Genomic DNA, 23,151 nt, shown 5'->3' with positions numbered 1-23,151 from the left:
CAGCTCCCTCTAGTACCATGGAAGTTATTCCGTGATATCATAACAAATGTCCTATCACACTGTGCCTTCTGCTTATCAGTGTTTTGCATGTATTCCTTTCCTCGCCGATTCTGCGGAGAACGGCTTCATTCATTGTCTTATCAGTCCACCTAATTTTCAACATTCTTCTGTAACACTACATTTAAAATGCTTCGATTCTCTACTGTGCTCCTGATGCACGTTCTCAGAAATGTCTTCCCCAAATTAAGACTTACGTTTAATGCTAGTAGACTTCTCTTGATCAGCAATGCTTTTTATGCAGGAGCTGGCCTGTTTTTGTGTCCTGGCTCCGTCCGTGGTTGGTAATTTTGCTACCTAGGTAGTAGAATTCCTTAAGGGGAGTCGGATGGTTGTTTGGTTCAAAATTTTTTTTTAAGTTTTTGCACTTTTTTGTTACGCATATATTTGGGTTTAAATTGATACCAAATTTGTTAATTGAGTGGTTTCCGTTTTACAAGCGTTTTAGTAAAGCCCTGCAACGCACACCTTTCATGAACTCAACCTTCTTTTTACTCGCTAGTGACTACTTGTGATAGTACAGCTGTTTGAAAGCTTAGTTGGTGATACTGATGAAATACTAATGGCAACAATGATGAAAACAGCTGCCAGTTTACTTTGCTGTTTTCAGTTCTTTCTTTGTGGTGCTTGAAAGTGAATTTTGTTTACGATATTCGTATTTCAGTGTTTAGATCTCAGCAAATAAGTTTATATTATGTAAAAATGCCGCGAATACGAAATAAGAAAAGAAAACGTGAGTTCAGCGGGGGGAGATGTAACCAAAAACAGTTTTTGCATCGTGGTGAACCTGAAGTGGAAGTTCATTGTGAAAGTGAGCCTAGGGCTAGTAATAGTACTGAAGCTGCTTGTGCTTCTAAAACAGGCTCTTCTTCTAAGAAGCTTACCCGTAACTGGGCTAAATATGAGATATATGGAAAAGAAGGAGGTTGCTATGATATTGTTAATATCAACAGTTTAGGTAGCCTAGTTAGCCAATTTGCGGTGTGCGTAAAATGTAAAGGATCCCTTACCGTCTCTACTGGGACCAGGCTAGGCTTAAAGTAACGGTAGTAATAAAGTGCAGTGACTGTTCTCTTGAAGTGTCCACTACTAATTCTCCATGCTTACCAGACTCTAAACAATGAGAAGTGAATGTTCGATTAGCTTACGCATTCCGATGTATTGGAAAAGGTGAAGAAGCGGCGAAACTTTCTTCGGTGTAATGAACTTACCGACTCCGACAGCTTTCAAATATTACAATAAGATGCTTCGAGATGGTGCAAAAGAGGTCTGTGAAGAGAGTATGAAGGCTGCTGTTGGAGAAAGTGTCGGTGAAAATGATGGTAATAGAGACTTGACAGCAATATTTGACGGATCGTGGCAACGTAGGGGCCACACTTCACTCAATGGAATTGTATCTGCAATAGCAGAAAACACAGGCAAGGTAACTGATGTTAAAATTTTATCCAAGTATTGCAGATGCGAAAATAGAATGACCAACAATCATTATGCTGATTGCCTAGCTAACTACTCTGGAGTAAGTGGAGGAATGGAGGTAAAAGGAGTTGTGGAAGTGTTCCAAGAATCGCTGCTGAAATACGGAGTGCGGTAGAAATATTATTTACGAGACAGGGACAATGCTTCTTACCCTAAGGTTTGTGAGACCAAGCCATATGGTCCCGACTTCTCAATTGAGAAATTGGAATGTTGCGGTCACGTCCAGAAGCGGATGGGTAGTCGCCTCAGGAAATAGAAACTTGGGGAAACAAAACTTTCCGACGACAAAACCATCGGGGGTCGTGGCTGCCTTACTGGTGAGGCTATAAATCAAATACAACTACATTATGGCCTAGCTATAAGAGCGAATGCTACAAAAACTCTAAAGGACGTGAAGGTCTGGGCAGAATTTTTTCATTTGACGGCTACCAACAGACTATGCCCCAAAGATGAGACAAGCTGGTACAAATTCCGAAAAGCCCATGAGAAAAATGAGCCTTATGACCACAATGACCACACTCATCTTGCTTTCGCTGTCATGAAACAAATAAAACCAATATTTAGAGACTTGGTCCATCCTGACCTCTTGCGTAAGTGCCTACATAGTGGAACGCAAAATCAGTCAGAGTCGTTCAATAATGTTGTATGGTCGCGGCTACCAAAAGCAGTTTTATTTTGATGTCTACATTTGAGTTGGGAGTGTACGAAGCTATTACAAGCTTCAATGAAGGAAATTTAGCAAAGTATAAAATTTTGAGCCATCCAGGCATATATCCAGGCAAGAACTGTGACAAATGTTTGAAAAAGGACGACGAACTTCTGATTAAAAAAGCGGACAAAGCTGTCACACAAATTGAGAAAAAGTGTCGCCAGGCCACACAGCAAGCAAGAAGAAAGATTGAGGACCAGTTTAAAGAACTAGAAGATCCAGATAGACCTTCATATGAAGCTGTAATGTAGTAATGTAAGAATGAAATCATTGTTTAATAGTCTTATCTTTATTTGCGTTTGCCCGACAACTGTGTTTTTCAATGGTTGGGAACATTTTTCTTGGCTTCTATTAATGTTATCAAGATGATTTTTTAAAATTGTTCCTTATTTGTTATTTGTTGATTTAAACTGCGGAAATATGAATATCTTTTAAAAACTATGGTATAAATTTAATTAAACTAAGAAAATTGCAGTTTTTATGGCTACATTAAAAAATATTTTTTTAATATAAGTTTTTATTATTTTTAAGACTTATCAGTTTAAAATGAAGATAAAGATATAAGGACCACAACAACAAAAAATATGTCAATTGGTTAGGAAGAAAAATTTCCTAAATTCATATAATTTAACATGGCCGAGATAGAACCAACCGACTCCCCTTAACTTCATCTACTTCCTGAACATCAATCGTAATCTTAAGTTTCTCGCTGTTATCATTTCTGATACTTCTCACTACTTTTGCCTTTCTAAATCCATGTTCTGTACTTATTATCCCGTACGTTTCATTCAGCAGATCCTGCAATACTTCCTCACTTTCAGCGAGGATAGCAATGTCATCAGCGTATCTTATCTTTGATATTATTTCACCCTGAGTAATAATCCCACTCTTGAACGATTCTTTTATTTCCGTCATTGCTTCTTCAGTACATAAATTGAACAGTAGGGCCGAAAGACTATACCCTTCTAATCCGAGCACTACGTTCTTGGTCTTCCACTCTTATAAATGTACATATGTTATTACAAAGGTAAGAGCAGCTGTAATTATTTCCTGAATAAATTTTTGAAAAAGTTTCTTTGTCGTATGCGGTTGACGACAAGTCCCTGTTGTTACTGGCAAGCACAGTTTGCGATACCGTGAGCTGCTTGCCTGTTGGTCGGCTGAATGGCGCTGCAGTCTGCACACAGTGAGCGCAGCACCCTTTGCTCTTTCTCAGCCCCGTCTGTTGCAGGGAAACTCCGAAATTAGCTTCTCAACTTCCATCATAACGCGTCACAAACTTAGCAGGCGCCTAAGACGGACTCAGCACGAGCGATAAATGCTAGCGAGCAATTTTCCGCGGTAGACTGCCAGCCGACCTGGGAGCGCACGTGAAGGCTCGGTGGTTAGGGTGAGGTATTGTCGGCTGCTGCCCTCATCGCCCAGGTCGGTAGGTAATTAAGATGGCGGAGTAATTACAGATAGGAAGGGAGGCCGCGGTGGTCGCCGCCAGCTAATCCCGCCGCCGCTGCTGGGGGCACGTTCGTGAAATGGGCAGTTCTGCAGACCTGCGGGCGCAGTCGGCACAAACAGTTTCGGCAAACAGTTGAGTACCCCCCCCCCCCCCCCACCTTCGCCCCTTCCCCCCCCCCCCCCCCCCCACACAGCCCCGTATTGCGTTTCCCCCATATCGTGCTTCACTGTTTGACAGTCTGGGGAACTGAAAAGGAGCTGCTCCAGTACGGTACATCTACAGGGTGTGCAAAATACACGGTCCAGTCACCAGTGACCAACGCGAATGTTCGATGGCAACGTGCAATAAACACTCACAACGGCAGGTGGCGGCAATGGAGGTTACACAGGGTGTTACTAAAAGGTACGGCCAAACTTTCAGGAAACATTCCTCAAACACAAAGAAAGAAAATATGTTATGTGGACATGTGTGCGGACACGCTTACTTTCCATGTTAGAGCTCATTTTATTACTTCTCTTCAAATCACGTTAATCGTGGAATGGAAACACACAGCAACAGAACGTACCAGCGTGACTTCAAACACTTTGTTACAGGAAATGTTCAAAATGTCCTCCGTTAGCGATGATACATGCATTACATGCATACGGTCTGTATCGCAGCATTGCACCAACGCGTGTTCCGTCCAGAGATCTGCGGTTAGAGCTCTTTGTGTGCTCAGAAGCGACATTTTCACCAACGCCTAACCACTTCCATCAACTTACCTAATATTCTCGATCTAGAAGTTATCCTTGCGAGGTGCCGAGTATTTATCAACGCAGCTGCCGGTAATAGGGGCGCGTAATTGCAAATTGTAATGTGCCATTCTCAGGTGTGTGTGGGTGGACAAAGAGATTCACCTTTTTTTTGTAAATTTTGTCAGTTGTGGGAAATATCAAATCAAAATGCCAATATTACGATAGAATTATCGACTTCATTGTAACTAGCATTTACCCTGTCCCAGTAAGCTTTACATGTACTCTAGTCACTGCGCAGCTTGCACAGACGGGAAGGAAAGGATGTTTGCAGGCTTCTATGTCAGCGACGGACTGATAAGCTTACATTACGTGGTCACCAAACACCTGGATTTAAACCTAATCGAGGATCTGTGAGGCAAACTCTATCGGTCTGTTCGCGTCATGAATCCCCAACTGAGAAACCTAACACAGTGGTCACTGCGGTGGAATCTCTGTGGCTCCACGTCGCTGTCGGTACCCTCCAGAACATCATTGACTCTCAAACTGCATGGCTACCAGTTTTAGGTAACATCCAACCTCCTGCTATACGAAGATCAGAGGCTCTCCTGAAGACCTGGAGAAACATTCAGAAGAACCCCCAGCTACCCGTACACAGCGATATATTAATAGCAGAACATCAGCGTCTGAAGTCAAGAAAACTACCTTGGCGAACTGCACGACATCTTGAAGCCTCCGACTTTAATATCAACGAAGTATGGAGAAGTCAGTCGGAAGAATCGTCAGTGTTCAACGTTCATCTGGTTGAAAAGCCTTCCATGCGAGTTCCAGGTTTCACACTCCCCAGTCGCCAGTGGAGAGCCATCAACCGCATCCGAACAGGACAAGGGAACTACGGATATCTAAAGCACAAATGGGGCTGGGCAACATCTCCAGATTGTAACTGTGGAGCTGCCCTGCAAACAATTAATCACATGGTGGTCGCCATTACTGACCGTTGACCAAAAAGGCCAAGAAAAGAATATCCAGTGCTGTGTTTAGCTATCTCGAATCGTAATCGATTTCATTTTCTCACCGGATCATGACTCTGCCTGATTCATGGAACCATCAGTACACAGTAGGCTTGGAACAACAATAAAACCAATAGATACAGTGTTCTAAGAGTGTACTGAAGACATCAACAGCAGTTATTGCCTTACAGTTTTGGAGCAGAAAAAGTCGCATACAGCATGATGTTTTACCGGATTGCTGATATTCACGGTACACTCGTGAAATGATCGTACGGGGAAATCCCCACTTCATCGTTCCTCGGAGATGTTGTGTCCCATCGCTCGTGTGCCGACTACAACACGACGTTCAGAGCCACTTAAATCTTGATAACCTAACATTGTAGCAGCAGTAACCTGTCTAACAAATGCGCCAAACACTTATTGTCTGATGGAGGCGTTGCCGACACCAACGCCTTCTTCTGCCTGTTTACATTGTATTTGAATACGCATGCCTATACCAGTTTCTTTGGCATTTAAGTGTATACAGCAAGTTCAAATGCATGTCGGTTGCAGTGGCTAGGCGCAGATGAAGAGGAAGGTACATTGCAGACGTCTTCATCTGAAGATCTCAAAACACACAGTCAGCATGGGTTAGAAAGCATCGTTCCTGTGAAACACAACCAGCTCCTTATTCACATGAAGTGCTGAATGCTATTGACAAGGGATTTCAGATCGATTCCGTATTTCTGGATTTCCAGAAGGCTTTTGACACTGTGCCACACAAGCGGCTTGTACTGAAATTGCGTGCTTATGGAATATCGTCTCAGTTATGTGTCTGGATTTGTGATTTCCTGTGAGAGAGGTCACAATTCGGAGTAATTGACGGAAAGTCGTCAAGTAAAGCAGAAGTGATTTCTGGCGTTCCTCAAGGTAGTGTTATAGGCCATTTGCTGTTCCTTATCTACATAAACGATTTGGGGGACAATCTGAGCAGCCGTCTTCGGTTGTTTGCAGATGACGCTGTCGTTTATCGACTAATAAAGTCATTAGAAGATCAAAACAAACTGCAAAACTATTTAGAAAAGATATCTGAATGGTGCGAAAAGTGGAAGTTGACCCTAAATAACGAAAAGTGTGAGGACATCCACATGAGTGCTAAAAGGAACTCGTTAAACTTTGGGGGATCAATAAATGACATCCACCATGCATCACCTGAAGGGCTCAACTTGATCAATAGATTGGACTTAGAAATCTAAGAACTTGTGTAATGTGTAGATAATTTAGCATAATACTTAGAACATTTGATTGTGTACATGTATTTTGCTTGTCATTTCTTACACTGTATACTCTTAAAATTATGTATTTGATCCAAGATCTGTATCATCATACGATAAATAAATAAACTGACTCTCTTCCACCACATCTCGCAGCGGCCCGCAGCATTCCGGCGTTTGACAGGTGATCACATTAATGTGGCTGGACGTTTCTCAGAAAATATTTAATGCACCTATGGGCAACCCTACTTGCATAATCTACACCAGTCGCAGGTGATGCAAGCTGGGTGCCTACCCTAAGCTGCATAAAATAATCTCTTGGCCAGTTTCACATCGCACAACCTGCGTGTCTGTAATCTGTAAGACGCCGTACGTGTGTGGCAGAGGGTATGAACAGTACCAGCATCCGTTTCCTACATCCTATTCCATAAGTGAGTTTGATCACTGCGAGGTCAAAGGTCATACGCGGATCCGTTTCGGACCAGGTGAAATCGTTTTAAGATTAGATAATTTGAATGAGGTGCAAAAACCTAATAGTACCCCAGTGATAGAATATCAGTCCATTCTCCACGATGATTTCCTGACTCTCGCTCTGTTTTTTAGTCGTCTGTATTCTGACATGATTTTTTAATTCGTTCCGCCAAGAATTCCTCTCATGAGCCAGCCTGTTCATCTCACAGTCGTACTTGAACCCAACATCTTCATCTACTTGTTGGATGTATTCCACTCTCTGTCTTCCCCTACAGATTTTTACCCTCTACAGCTCCCTCTAGTACCAAGGAGGTATTTTTCTAATGTCTTAACAAATGTCCTATCATTCAATCCCTTCTTCTTGTCAGAAGTTTCCATGTGCTTCTCTCTTTGTAGCTTCTTTGGAACCTCCTCGTTCCTTATCAGTACACCTGATTTTCAACGTTCTTCCGTAGAATATCATCTCAAACGCTTCGATTCTCTTCTCTTGCTGTTTTTCCCCGTCCACGATTCACTGCAAAAAAATTACTTGCTGCAAAGTTACAGTCTGAGAAATTTCTTCCTCACATAAAACTTCTTTTGGCCAGGAATGTCCTCTGCCTGGTTTGGTTCTTTCTTGGCGTCCTCCTTGCATCGTCTATCACGTGTTATCTTGCTTTAACGGTAGTACAATTTCTTCACTTCCTTGCCACCAATTTCGATGTTACGTTTATTATTTTTTTTCTGCTACTGTCATTATTGTCGCCTTTGTTCTGTTTACTCGCATTCCATTCAACAGGTCCTGAGTTCTTCTTTTCTTTCACTGATAGAAATGTCAATAGCGAGTCTTATCATTGATATTCTTTCACTGTGATTTTTGCTTCCCTCTAGAACAGGCTTTTAATTCCATCAGTGCATTTTCAACGTTTATATTGTACAGAATACTGCATCCCGGTCTTACACCCTCTTTAATCCGAGCACTTCGTTCGTGGTCGTCCATTCTTATAGTTCCTCTGAGTATTGCACATACTGATGTGAAATAATTAACAACGAGTTGCAGACCTGTGCAGAGAACTGGCCGAAAGCACAGGCGGCTGCTTTCTATTTTGAGGATATTGGGAAGTTGATACAACATGACGACAAAACTCGAAGTTGGAGGGGCGACTATGTAGAGAAGTAAGTGAAAGATGTAACTAACTGTTGCAAATAAAACCTTTCTGGTTTACTCTGTGGTTTCCATTTCGCGACAGATCGGAACTTACTTTCTGGACAGCCCTCGTATTCCTTTCTCAGATTTTATAGGCTGGCTATCACTTTCATTCTTCTGACACTCTACGTTCTAATTCATAGTATATTACCTTTTCGAGCGTTGTTTGATCTTTTTCTCTTTTAATTTTTTCTCAGGTCCGAGTGGGGGACTAATATAGAATCTTTCGCCTATGGAGAAATCATCCTTTTTCAGTTACAGGCCACATGTCCTGTAGATACACAGTACATGTCTTTACTGCAGTGGTTTCCGTTCCCTTCTACATCCTCATGCCTTTGATCATTGCCGGTTTTTTTCCCTTTTTAGGGGCAGTTTCCGATCCAAAGGGCAAAGTGAGTGCCCTGAAACTCTGTCCGCTCTTTCGATGGGCGTTCGAGCATGAGGGTGAAGCGGAAGTCTTCGGATGTCATTGCTGATGATTTTGATTCAAAATTTAAGCAGTGGCTGGGTTCCTGTCCACGACGTGGGACATTCAGATTACTAGTCAAATATGCTACCCCTAGGACACGGGTCCGCGCTGCTATCTAGCAGGATCATATGATATGACTCATTTCTGCAGCGCACATAGAAAATGAGTGAAACGAGATGATGACGACGTGTACATGTGAATTACTGTATTAGAAAATGAAGTTCCTCTACATGTTTCCACTGCTTCGTTGAAGTCTAGAGTAATGTGTCGTTTGGAGAAAGAGGTTGTGGAGTTCAGAGAAATAAGCTTGTTTATTTCCACTTACAATTTGTTATTTAATGTGGCCGCACAGCAGGTATCTAGGGAGAGAACCCTCCATTCTGCGCCGCTTGTGGTTTCTGGAGTTACTCTTTTATTTTTAGTACTGAGAGGCAACGAGTCGTCTCCTGAATGGAAATTGGAATGAGCGTTTGGCGTCATTGGCCGGGAGACCCCTTACGGGCAGGTCCGGCCCCCTTGGTGCAGGTCCCATTACATTCGACGCCACATAGGGCGACCTGCGCGCCAGCTGGGGATGAAATTATGATGAAGACAACACAACACACAGTCCCTGAGCGGGGAAAATCCCCGACCCAGCCGGGAATCAAACCCGGGCCCGTAGAACTGCAATCCGTCACGCTGACCACTCAGCTATCGGGGTGGACTATCTTCTGAACGTAATGTATCTCATGACGTTTCGAACTTGTGCGGCCCTCATAATACGTTATTATTCTGATATGTATTCTTAGACCGCCAGGGTCGCTCTTTTAGTAGACAAATGCTCAGCGAACATGATAGAACTAATTACAGAGATAATATTAGTGATTATAACTGTGGCGCTTCGTTTTTGCCTCAGGAGACGGACCCGGTGCGAGCCCGTGGATGGTGTTCGAGTTCATGGCTCACGGAGACCTGGCAGAGGTGCTGCGTGCCAACAGCAGAGCGCTCTGGCGGCCGCTGCCAGGACTGCCGCCACTCAACAAGGTGAGTGCTGTCAGCTCAGCTAACCTCCTTACCAACATCCGACAAACAGCTAACAGTTCCAGTCTCGCATCCCGTCTCGTATCACTTGCACCAGCCTCTGCTACTGCTAGTCAATAGCAATGTACGGTTTATATTCTTGACTTTTGTATCACCTATTTCATTACAGACTCTTGACTTGTTCTGAAACTTGTGGTGTCTAGGAACCCTGTTTACTCAGTTCGCTGGAAAAACATTCAAACAAATCATATTAATGAGTTTTATTACAAAAGTAAATTACAGAACTTAACTTTTGCAGTTACACAGTTGTGTCGCAAGCAAAGGGCGACATACGAAACAATAAAACTTCTTCAGTATAAACAATTCCAAGTCTGTGCTACATAGAGTGTACAAGCGAAGTAATTAGCGTTGACGCTTCTATCCAAGTAGCTAGTCTTGAAGCTACTATTCAACTGGGGCGTCGTCAGTCAACCACGGTGCTTATGACCTCATAGGGGCCGCTACTGTTGCGTTGTCGTCCTGGAGAGCGGTAAGTCAGCGAGCAATTGGCTGACGTCTTCTCATAGCCATCTCTTCTCCACCAGCCGGAGACAGAGCCTGAAACCGGTTCGTCAGACAAACTGGAGAGGACCTCCGTTCAGCCCTCCAGAATGTCTTTCGCCCCCTGCCACAGCTCGAGATGGCCTCCCACTCTACCACGGGTGAGGGGTCAGCCTCAATGTGGGCAGTATCCCCGGCAGCCACAGCCAAAGTCCGAACGGGGGATGCGTGGGACGAGCTGGCCGTCCGCGAGAAACCCCCGTCCAGACCTCCACAGTGATGCCCATTGGAAACAGCCTCAAGCTGTGTGACCAAAGCCAACACTGCCTAAAGCTGGGAGCGAAGGGATGCCAACTCAGCCCGCATCCGAACACAGCAGTAGAAGTCCCTATCCATGCTAAATACTGTTGCGCAAAGAAGGTCTGAACTAATCTACAGAGAGCACAAACAATTCGACACAAAATTTAAACGGTTATTAAAATACAAGATTGCCTAGTAAATGCAGTAATGCTGCTACTTGCGCGCTGCTGACACACTGCTCGGCGGCAGAAGGCTAACTGTACTGACTGTAACGTACAAAGACTATTTGAAAGAAATGAACAAATGATAGACCACAACGCGACTTTACACGTCACAGATATTAAAATGCAAATCTGCCCCTGCTAATTACGAAACTACACAATGATTTGACGGATTTAACTAAACAAGTGCGCTAAGAACACTCAAACAAATTTTCAACTTGACTACTACACTTATATGAACGCTAAATAAGCCACTTGCTGCTACTTGCGCACTGCTGACACACTACTCGGCGGCAGAAGGAGACTACGTGATTTTCCTCTATTCAGATACTAAAACGCGATGCTACAACTCTCAAATACTATAATACGCCCGAAAGTTATGAGTTAAACAATGCAAGTACCCAAAAACACGCAAAGAAATTAAGAATTAAACTATGTACCAAATAAGTGAGCTAAGAGTATACGACTTGCTGCTGGCAACTGCTTATCCAGCGGCGGCAGGGAGCACACTGGCTGTGTCCAACCGACACTGGCCGTTCAAAACAAAAATAGAAGACAGACGACTACGCGAATTTACACTATTCAGGTACTAAAACGCGATGCTACAACTAACAAATACTATAATGCGCCCGAAATTTATGAATTAAACTATGCAAGTACCCAAAAACACGCAAAGAAATTAAGAATTAAACTATGTACCGAATAAGTGAGCTAAGAGTGTACGACTTGCTGCTGGCAGCTGCTTATCCAATGGCGGTAGGGACCATTATTAATGTGTGTGTAATCTAATGGGACTTAACTGCTAAGGTCATCAGTCCCTAAGCTTACACACTACTTAACCTAAACTATCCTAAGAACAAACACACACACCCATGCCCGAAGGAGGACTCGAACCTCCACCGGGACCAGCCGCACAGTCCATGACTGTAGCGCCGTAGACCGCTCGGCTAATCCCGCTGTGGTATGACTTTGAACTTGTCCTGAGGAGAGAAAGTGGATCATAGAATAAAAAATATAGGGTGCGTCTTAAAAAAGACGCGGTGGTGTTCAGATCTTCATAACGAACAAAGTTACAAAAGAGGTAATCCTGGTATGTAGTGTCCCCGAGTAGCTAAATAAACATCATTTGCTTAATAGGTTTTTAATGTTATTTGGGCTATTCAAGATAAATCGGACATCCAATGCGGGGTTATTATAAATGATTGAGGCGATTTCACAGATCTACCGTTGTTATATTATTTTACATATACACATGGAAAAACTCAAAACGTTTTTGACACATTACATGTGCTTCATGTGTGCCCTCCTACTGATTCTGCACATATCAAGTCGAATATCATGTTCTTCTCACGTATTACGAGTGCTCCATTTGTGGCCACCTACTTATTGTGCAGATATCGAGAGGATAATCATGTTCTTCACACTTTCGACTCAGCATGTCACTGTCAGTCTCCTCAAGAGCACTGTTGATGCGAGTCCGCAGTTCTGGTAGGTTTGTTGCTAGAGGAGGTGTAAACACTGAATCTTTCACATAACCCCCACACAGATCTACAAATTTTCGGGCAGATTCCGAACTTCGTTGTGCATCATCAAAAACTCGCTTTGTTTGAAATGCCGATCATCAACCCTATCACGACCAAACAGTAGGTTTCTCACAAGGAACCCCTTGAGTGAGAGATTGCAAGTTCACTCTTTAGCAAGTCACATTTGAAAGTGTTATGTTTACAATTATAACAGGAAAAAATATTAGCTGCTATGACTCATCATATGCATCAGGAGGGCGACAGAAAATGAGTGTTCCTGAGGTGCAGGGGTCAACCTTCTCTGGGATGTATATACCACATTTCACAAAATGGACATCGTCAACATTCAAGAAATGTTCAAAACAAACCATTAATTTGCACGGCGAATGAAAAATGGCGCACCACAGTGATCACAAAGATTTGCGTTATCAAGATCGAAAGCGAACTCCAAACCTTGCAGGGCGTTAAGCTAGGTATCCACTCTTAAAAAATCCATATAGAATCTTGTTGGTATAAAGGGGTGATGAGAACTGATAGAATGTGATGGCATGCAACTGAATGCAGAACAGTCTGTCGTGGAGCTTATCGTGAAACTGGCTATACTTTACGGCATAGTAGCAGATAGTGCAGTCTCTCTCTCTTTCCAAGCATTAATCCTGCCATGCGGGGTCTGCTGTCATGGTTAACCGGATCTGGCGTGTTAATTTTAAGGGGTGGCCAGATGCTCTTTGTGTTGCCAGCCCATATCCCCCGGGATGGAATGTGCGTACCCCAACTGTCTGCATCTAGTGGAATCCATGGTGTAGTGCAAACGTGTTTCAAACGTCTGCGAGTCGTGCAACTGAGGCAGAACGTGGGGACCAGCCCAGTATTCATCTAGCAGGATGTGGAAAACCGCCTAAAAATCACATCTAGGCTGGATGACGCACCGGCCCTCGTCGTTAGTCCGCCGGGGCCGGCGCGCCTAACCGAGTGAAACTGGCTATACTTTACGGCATAGTAGCAGATAGTGCAGTCTCTCTCTCTTTCCAAGCATTAATCCTGCCTTGCGGGGGTCTGCTGTCATGGTTAACCGGATCTGGCGTGTTAATTTTAAGGGGTGGCCAGATGCTCTTTGTGCTGCCAGCCCATATCCCCCCCGGGATGGAATGTGCGTACCCCAACTGTCTGCATCTAGTGGAATCCATGGTGTAGTGCGAACGTGTTTCAAACGTCTGCGAGTCGTGCAACTGAGGCAGAACGTGGGGACCAGCCCAGTATTCATCTAGCAGGATGTGGAAAACCGCCTAAAAACCACATCTAGGCTGGATGACACACCGGCCCTCGTTGTTAGTCCGCCGGGGCCGGCGCTCCTAACCGAGTCCAGGAAGTAGCGCAATAGCGTTCTCAGCTACCCTGGCGGGTAGCAGCAGATAGTTCAATAATATGTTTTAAACTGTGATTCCCGTGCTATGAATAACAACGTTACATGATTTAGATACCTCTGTTTTTCCGCGTTCCTTTCATAACCATTACCTCCTCAGGTCCCGATTGGTTGGGACCAATTCCTTACTGGACGAGGAGATAAGTTTGTTTAAATCATATATAAGTTTTCGGGCGAATTCTGCAGTTTGCTGTGCATCGTCAAGTTCACGCTTTATTTGAAATGTCGCTATCTTATATCTTCCAATTCTATAGCACTGTTTGAAGCAATGTAACCATTCATTGCTTCCCTTCAAATCAGTGTAATCTTTGTTGAGTGTAATTGGGTATGCGTAAGGTAGAAAGTCACCATCTTGCTCATCCTGGAAATCGTATCAAGCACCACTGAAACGCGATAACACGAGTGCGCCTTGTCCTCCCTTGAATGTCCGTTGTTTTTCTTATGCATTACATGGTCATACTACTACGAACTTATTCAAAACCTGTTCATAATTGTTTTTTCACTACACTGCTGATGGTCTTCCAGGTACGTACGCATGTTTAGTACCCGCTTCTTGGACAACATTGCCTTTTACTACGTTTCACTGGAAACGGATCTGTGGCTCCCTGTCCGACAAGGATGATGAAATGCTTGGCTCGACGCATGTTTCAGCATCGCTTTCACTTGTATTCCTCATGGACATTTTACACACAGTCGAGCCTATACGACAACACGTATTCCACTGACTCATCCGCAGAAACGCTAATATTGCATCTGCCACTTGTTTCTCACTCTTAGAAATTCCTTGGGTTCATTTCTGACGAAATGTCAACTTCGGCAACTGTTGTCGATATAAAGCAACGTTTGCTTTTCCTTTATCGTTTGCACTGCTCTGCTTTGTGCCAACACCACTAGCACTACAGCACTGTTGTGAACTACTCGTGGAGTAAGCAATTCAGTTACGCTCCTTACCCTCAAACCGCGCTCACCATTGGAAACCCCAGAGTGCCGCCACCTGATGCCATTAGCAGCCAATATTGTGGGTGCATGGCACACAATATGTGGGGCATCGAATGCCGCTAACATTACTGCTCTTTCGCGACTCGCCGTCAAGGGGTTACTTGTCAATTTCCAATTTAAGAATTCAGGAACATCGTAATGGAGACGAAGTGGAGCACCATCCTTTTGGTACGTGAAGTCCACACTGTCGGTCCCAGCTGCTTGTTCTGTTCGTCGATTTCTGTGTGTTACGTACGAAACTCGACCGCAAACGTTCAACCGTTTTTCAAATGGTTCAAATGGCTCTGAGCACTATGGGAGTTAACATCTGTGGTCATCAATCCCCTAGAACTGAGAACTACTTAAACTTAACTAACCTAAGGACATCACACACATCCATGCCCGAGGCAGGATTCGAACCTGCGACCGTAGCAGTCGCGCGGTTCCGGACAGAGCGCCTAGAACCGTTAGACCACCGCGGCCGGCTCCCGTTTTTTCATTCACTGCTGGTAAACCCACTGATTTCTTCTTTAAGAGGCATACTGGCGCTTTAAACGGCGGATATGGAGTTGGCAGTTGGTGGATCTTCGTTTAACTTTGTTCTGAAGTGACTTTGAATGACAGAGCAGAGTGAGATGAGTAATTTTCAAGGTCATGGTAAGTTTTCTTGTCGCTTGTCACCATCTTGCTTAATTTCTCACTGCTGCGCTCTCATGACAGAAATCTGAAATGTGCAGCTGTATAAAACTTTTTGAGTTTTTCTATATGTGTGTGGAGTGTTTGTGACAGTATAGCAATTAATGTAACTAGAGTGAATTTATGAAATCGTTTCAGTCATTTATAATAATGCTGTATATCTTTTCAGTACCTGTTATTGTCAGAGTAGAAACAGGAATCTGTTATCTGAATGAATATTGATATTTTGTAAAATATTTACTAACCAAGATCGCATATAGAAAAATAGGTTACTAGTTTCGACCATTTACGGTCGTCTTCAGATCAGAAAGATAAGTGGTGGGTGACAATTCAGAAATTGCATTCAGCGTTAATGATATTTACAAAAACGTTTTAAAAGAATTATTGAACAGTACATATCAGAATATAAAAAGCAATGTCTAAGATAAGTTGGCTGTTAACGACGCATGTCAGTTTCGAACTGCTGCTTGTTAACAGCCAGTTGACAAGATTTTTTGTATGTCCAGCCTTTTCGCTGGTGGTCTTTGGGACCACGGCTGTTCACTAAGATCTTATTTATTGTCAGCGCTTCAATGCGCCATCTTCAGGCCTTAGTTCATGCTAAAGGGGTTATCACGATCCACATATACGCTGCATCAGTGCCCAACATAAGTGATTCACGCAGACTACCTGTAACAGTTACAGACAGTCTGCGTAAACCAGTTATGTTGGCCACTGATGCAGCGTATAGATGAAGCGTGATAATAACTTAAGCATCAACTAAGGTCTGAAGATGGCACAATGAAGCACCGAAACTGGTAGCTACACAATAAATAAGGACGGCTGTAGGCGTTTCATTTTCTTGTAATAGCTGACAAAGTGTCCTCTTCTCTTAGGGACTACTTTTAATATCCTGGTACGTACTGTTCAAAAATTTTGTCTAAATCCTTGCAAATACGAGGGTCACTCCAAAAGAAATGCACACTATTTTTTTTAAATCCATCTTTTATTCTACATGTTTGAAAATCTTACAGTGTGTAGATACATCCTTTAGGGACAATATTTTCATTTCTCAACATAATTTCCATCTCTCTCAACTGCCTTACGCCATCTTGGAACCAGCGCCTGTATCCCCGCACGGTAAAATTCTGGACCAACCTATTGGAGCCACTGTTTGGCAGCGTGCACAAAGGAGTCATCACCTTCAAACCTTGTTCCACGAAAAGAATGTTTCAGTTTCCCAAAGAGATGACAGTCACATGGAGCCAGGTCAGGACTGTAAGGCGGGTGTTTCAGTGTTGTCCATCGCTTCCATGGTGTTTTGACTGACATGTGACCGTGCGTTGTCGTGCAACAGCAAAACATCCTGCTTTTGCCGATGTGGTCGAACACGACTCAGTCAAGCTTGAAGTTTCTTCAGTGTCGTCACATATGCATCAGAATTTATGGTGGTTCCACTTGGCATGATGTCCACAAGCAAGAATCCTTCGGAATCGAAAAACACCGTAGCCATAACTTTTCCAGTAGAAGGTCTGATTTTGAATTTTTTTCCTTGTGTGAATTTGCATGATGCCACTCCATTGATTGCCTCTTCATCTCTGGTGAAAAACGATGGAGCCATGTTTCATCACCTATAACAATTCTTCCAAGAAATTCATCTCCACCATTCTCGTACTGTTCCAAAAGTTTGCTGCATACCGTTTTTCCTGGGAACCTACCTGGCACAAACCTTTTTTAACGCCAACACTTTCAGTATTCTGCAAACACTTCCTTCCCCTATCCCAGCGTAGCGTGATAATTCGTTCATTGTGATGCGTCTGTCAGCAGTCACCAATTCGTTAACTCTCTGCACATTGTCTGGAGTGTGTGCAGTACGAGGCCTGCCGCTGCGAGGACAATCCTCGATATTGCCGTGCCCGCTTTCATCACGTAACCTGCTTGCCCACCGACTAATTGTACTGCGATCCACAGCAGCATCTCCATACACCTTTTTCAACCTCTTTTGGATGTTTCCCACTGTCTCGTTTTCGCAGCACTGGAATTCTATGACAGCACGTCGCTCCTGACGAGCGTCAGATGTAGCAGCCATATTGAAGACATGCTGTGACGGCGCCACTCACGGGAACAGGTTGAACTACGTTTGAAAACAAGCGGGAATGCAGAATGAACACTGTATTTTTACAAAAATGGTGTGCATTTCTTTTGGAGTGACCCTCGTACCATTAATGTTGAATGCAAATTCTATCTAGTGACTCTCCCTTTCAATATATTTCAGCTGCAAAGATGACATGAAACGGTCGAAACTAGTATCCGTTTTCGTATGTGCGATCTTGGCTAATAAGGTTGTACAATCAATCAGTATTCATTGCCGTATGTGGTTGTGTGTTTTATTAATGAATTGTCCTTGTATTTCACGAAAGGAAAGTAAATCAACGTTGTGTTCACCTCTTTTTTAATAAGAATGGAGCCTCGTTTGCTCGGCAGAACTGAGCACTGACCCATGTTCACGCAGGAGTCCCTGCTGCTGGTGGCGCGGCAGGTGGCGGACGGGATGAGCTACCTGGCGGCGCAGCGCTTCGTGCACCGAGACCTGGCGGCGCGCAACTGCCTCGTGGGCGCCGGGCTCTGCGTCAAGATCGCAGACTTCGGCATGAGCCGCGACGTCTACACCTGCGACTACTACAAGGTCAGCACCACTGCTAACATCAAGCACTTCCATGTTGTTCTCCATCTCTTCCTGCACATTTCACTCAGCTTAAAAGTTTCTTGTGTGAAACTAATCATACAGGACGCGTAATTCAAACTTACAGTTACAGTGTTGCCCATGTGTTCTGATCCATAATAGCCTCCTCTGTCCTAGTTTTGAATGCGAACATTAACTATGTAAACTACTTTTATGTGTGTGGTGCCAATTATTCTAAACTGAGTCTGACAGTTCGTATAGTACATTGACTACAAAGAACAGCTACCAATAATACACTCATGCTCATAAATTAAGGATAATGCCGTAGGTGAAACAACGCTCTGGTGGGCGGTTTGCGGGTTTAAATCACCTCGGGGTATGACCATGCGGTGCATTTGACCTGCGGTCGTCGCACGGTGGCGCTGGCTGCAGTCCACTTAGGCAAAGGTGTGTTGGTGCATGTCAGACTACGGTGCAGCGAGTAAGTGTGCAGACGTTTCCAGACATGCTAATGGTGACTGTGTGTTGAAAATGGCTCAAAGACACATATTGATGACGTTGTGAGGGGTAGAATACTAGGGCGACTGGAGGCTGGTCTAATACAGCAGGTCGTAGCACGTGTCCTCCGTGTGCCACGAAGTGTGATCTCAAGATTATGGCAGCGATTCCAGCAGACAGGAAACGTGTCCAGGCGCTACAGTATACAACGTCCACAGTGTACAATACCACAAGAAGACCGATGTCTCACCATCATTGCCCGCAGACGGCCACGGAGTACTGCAGGTAGCCTTGCTCAGGACCTTACTGCAGCCACTGGAACAGTTGTCTCCAGACTCACAGTCTACAGACTACTGAACTGACATGGTTTATTCGCCCGGAGACCTGCAAGGTGCATTCCACTAACCCCTGGTCACAGAAGAGCCCGTAAAGCCTGGTGTCAAGAACACAGTACATCATTAGAACAGTGGTCCCAGGTTATGTTCACGGACGAGTCCAGGTATAGCCTGAACAGTGATTGGCTCTGAGCACTATGCGACTTAACTTCTGAGGTCATCAGTCGCCTAGAATTTAGAACTAATTAAACCTAACTAACCTAAGCACATCACACACATCCATCCCCGAGGCAGGATTCGAACCTGCGACCGCAGCGGTCGCTCGGCTCCAGACTGTAGCGCCTAGAACCGCACGGCCACTCCGGCCGGCTGAACAGTGATTCTCGCCGGGTTTCGTGAACCAGGAACCAGATAGCAACCCCTTAATGTCATCGAAAGGGACGTGTATGGACGTCGTGGTTTGATGGTGTGGGTTGGGATTATGATTGGTGCACCTACACCCCTGCATATCTTTGACAGAGGATTGTAACAGGTCAGGTGTATCGGGACGTCATTTTGCACCAGTATGTCCGCCTTTTCAGGGGTGCAGTGGGTCCCACCTTCCTCCTGATGGTTGATAAGGCACGGCCCCACCGAGCTGCCGTCGTGGAGGAGTACCTTGAAACAGACGATATCATGAGAATGGAGTGGCCTGCCTGTTTTCCAGACCTAAGCCCCATCGAGTACGTCTGGGATGCTCTCGGTCGACGTATCGCTGCACGTATTCAAACCCCCTGGACACTTCAGGAGCACTGATGCAAGAATGGGAGGCTATACCCCAGTAGCTGTTAGACCACCTGATCCAGAGTATGCCAATCCGTTGTGCGGCCTCTGTACGTGTGCATGGTGATCATATCCCATATTGATGGCGGGGTACAAGCGCAGGAAACAGTGGCGGTTTTTTAGCACATGTGTTTCGGGACGTTTTTCTCAACTTATCACCGATACCGTGGACTTATAGATCTGTGTCATGTGTGTTCCCTATGTGCCTATGCTATTAGCGCCAGTTTTGTATAGTGCCACGTTGTGTGGCACCACATTCTGCAATTATCGTTAATTTATGAGCATTAGTGTACACAGAATAGCTTCCTCATCGATCACAACACACTAGCTAATTGTCACTTATTGAATCTGTGCCTTGTTAGAATAGGGATGTACTGAGTCATATGAAAATTTTACAAATGATTACCTCACCGCTAGTAAACCACACCTTCTGTTGCAGGTGGGCGGGTCGCGGATGCTACCGGTGCGCTGGATGGCACCTGAGAGTGTGCTGTACGGCCGCTTCACGCTCGAGTCCGACGTCTGGTCCTTCGGCGTTGTCCTTTGGGAGATCTTCAGCCTCGGCAAGCAGCCCTACTACGGACAGTCCAACGAGGAGGTCAGTACAGCTAACTGCTCATTGCTAAACGAGCATTAAAATCACTGAGGAATTATTAAAGTAATCCACCAAGAATGTACAAAATCATCAATAAGACTTAGTCAAAATTCAATTCGTATAATCCGACATGATGATCTCTCCATTGGCAAAAGATTCCGGAATAGTCCCCCATTCGGATCTCCGGGAGGGGACTGCCAAGGGGGAGGTTACCATGAGAAAAAGATTGAATAATCAACGAAAGGATAACGTTCTACGAGTCGGGGCGTGGAATGTCAGAAGCTTGAACGTGGTAGAGAAACTAGAAAATCTGAAATGGGAAATGCAAAGGCTCAATCTAGATATAGTAGGGGTCAGTGAAGTGAAGTGGAAGGAAGACAAGGATTTCTGGTCAGATGAGTATCGGGTAATATCAACAGCAGCAGAAAATGGTATAACAGGTGTAATATTCGTTATGAATAGGAAGGTAGGGCAGAGGGTGTGTTACTGTGAACAGTTCAGTGACTGGGCTGTTCTAATCAGAGTCGACAGCAGACCAACACCGACAACGATAGTTCAGGCATACATGCCGACGTCGCAAGCTGAAGATGAACAGATAGAGGAAGTGTATGAGGATATTGAAAGGGTAATGCAGTATGTAAAGGGGGACGAAAATTTAATAGTCATGGGCGACTGGAATGCAGTTGTAGGGGAAGGAGTAGAAGAAAAGGTTACAGGAGAATATGGGCTTGGGACAAGGAATGAAAGAGGAGAAAGACTAATTGAGTTCTGTAACAACTTTCAGCTAGTAATAGCGAATACCGTGTTCAAGAATCACAAGAGGAGGAGGTATATTTGGAAAAGGCCGGGAGATACGGGAAGATTTCAATTAGATTACATCATGGTCAGACAGAGATTCCGAAATCAGATACTGGATTGTAAGGCGTACCCAGGAGCAGATATAGACTCAGATCACAATATAGTAGTGATGAAGAGTAGGCTGAAGTTCAAGACATTAGTCAGGAAGAATCAATATGCAAAGAAGTGGGATACGGGAGTACTAAGGAATGACGAGATACGTTTGAAGTTCTCTAACGCTATAGATACAGCAATAAGGAATAGCGCAGTAGGCAGTACAGTTGAAGAGGAATGGACATCTCTAAAAAGGGCCATCACAGAAGTTGGGAAGGAAACCATAGGTACAAAGAAGGTAGCTGCGAAAAAACCATGGGTAACAGAAGAAATACTTCAGTTGATTGATGAAAGGAGGAAGTACAAACATGTTCCGGGAAAATCAGGAATACAGAAATACAAGTCGCTGAGGAATGAAATAAATAGGAAGTGCAGGGAAGCTAAGACGAAATGGCTGCAGGAAAAATTTGAAGACATCGAAAAAGATATGATTGTCGGAAGAACAGACTCAGCATATAGGAAAGTCAAAACAACCTTTGGTGACATTAAAAGCAACGGTGGTAACATTAAAAGTGCAACGGGAATTCCACTGTTAAATGCAGAGGAGAGAGCAGATAGGTGGAAAGAATGCATTGAAAGCCTCTATGAGGGTGAAGATTTGTCTGATGTGATAGAAGAAGAAACAGGAGTCGATTTAGAGGAGATAGGGGGTCCAGTATTAGAATCGGAATTTAAAAGAGCTTTGGAGGACTTACCGTCAAATAAGGCAGAAGGGATAGATAACATTCCATCAGAATTTCTAAAATCATTGGGGGAAGTGGCAACAAAACGACTATTCACGTTGGTGTGTAGAATATATGAGTCTGATAACATTCCATCAGAATTTCTAAAATCATTGGGGGAAGTGGCAACAAAACGACTATTCACGTTGGTGTGTAGAATATATGAGTCTGGCGATATACCATCTGACTTTCGGAAAAGCATCATCCACACAATTCCGAAGACGGCAAGAGCTAACAAGTGCGAGAATTATCGCACAATCAGCTTAATAGCTCATGCATCGAAGCTGCTTACAAGAATAATATACAGAAGAATGGAAAAGAAAATTGAGAATCCGCTAGGTGACGATTAGTTTGGCTTTAGGAAAAGCAAAGGGACGAGAGAGGCAATTCTGACGTTACGGCTAATAATGGAAGCAAGGCTAAAGAAAAATCAAGACACTTTCATAGGATTTGTCGACCTGGAAAAAGCGTTCGACAATATAATATGGTGCAAGCTGTTCGAGATTCTGAAAAAAGTAGGGGCAAGCTATAGGGAGAGAAGGCTCATATACAATATGTACAACGACCAAGAGGGAATAATGAGAGTGGACGATCAAGAACGAAGTGCTCGTATTAAGAAGGGTGTAAGACAAGGCTGTAGCCTTTCGTCCCTACTCTTCAATCTGTACATCGAGGAAGCAATGATGGAAATAAAAGAAAGGTTCAGGAGTGGAATTAAAATACAAGGTGAAAGGATATCAATGATACGATTCGCTGATGACATTGCTATCCTGAGTGAAAGTGAAGAACAATTAAATGATCTGCTGAACGGAATGAACAGTCTAATGAGTACACAGTATGGTTTGAGAGTAAATCGAAGAAAGACGAAGATAATGAGAAGTAGTAGAAATGAGAACAGCGAGAAACTTAACATCAGGATTGATGGTCAAAAGTCAATGAAGTTAAGGAATTCTGCTACCTAGGCAGTAAAATAACCAATGACGGACGGAGCAAGGAGGACATCAAAAGCAGACTCGCTCTGGCAAACAAGGCATTTCTGGCCAAGATAAG

The 23,151-nt window shown here is 44.0% G+C and overlaps 1 protein-coding gene across 2 annotated transcripts in view; it reads left to right on the top strand.

The window, feature by feature from the left end:
* LOC126481330 (muscle, skeletal receptor tyrosine protein kinase-like) overlaps positions 1-23,151 on the top strand; it is a 617,768-nt gene that overhangs the window by 570,880 nt on the left and 23,737 nt on the right. For both annotated transcript variants that reach the window (XM_050104999.1, XM_050104998.1), the window contains exons 7-9: positions 9,711-9,838; positions 18,008-18,181; positions 20,273-20,431. In XM_050104999.1, coding sequence (XP_049960956.1) covers positions 9,711-9,838; positions 18,008-18,181; positions 20,273-20,431 — 461 coding nt within the window. The remainder of the gene's footprint in view (positions 1-9,710; positions 9,839-18,007; positions 18,182-20,272; positions 20,432-23,151) is intronic.

This window comes from Schistocerca serialis, chromosome 5 (genome assembly GCF_023864345.2).
Source record: "Schistocerca serialis cubense isolate TAMUIC-IGC-003099 chromosome 5, iqSchSeri2.2, whole genome shotgun sequence".
Taxonomy (NCBI): domain Eukaryota; kingdom Metazoa; phylum Arthropoda; class Insecta; order Orthoptera; family Acrididae; genus Schistocerca; species Schistocerca serialis.
Note: the sequence above shows the minus strand (reverse complement) of the source record. Positions and strands in the feature narration are given on the sequence as shown.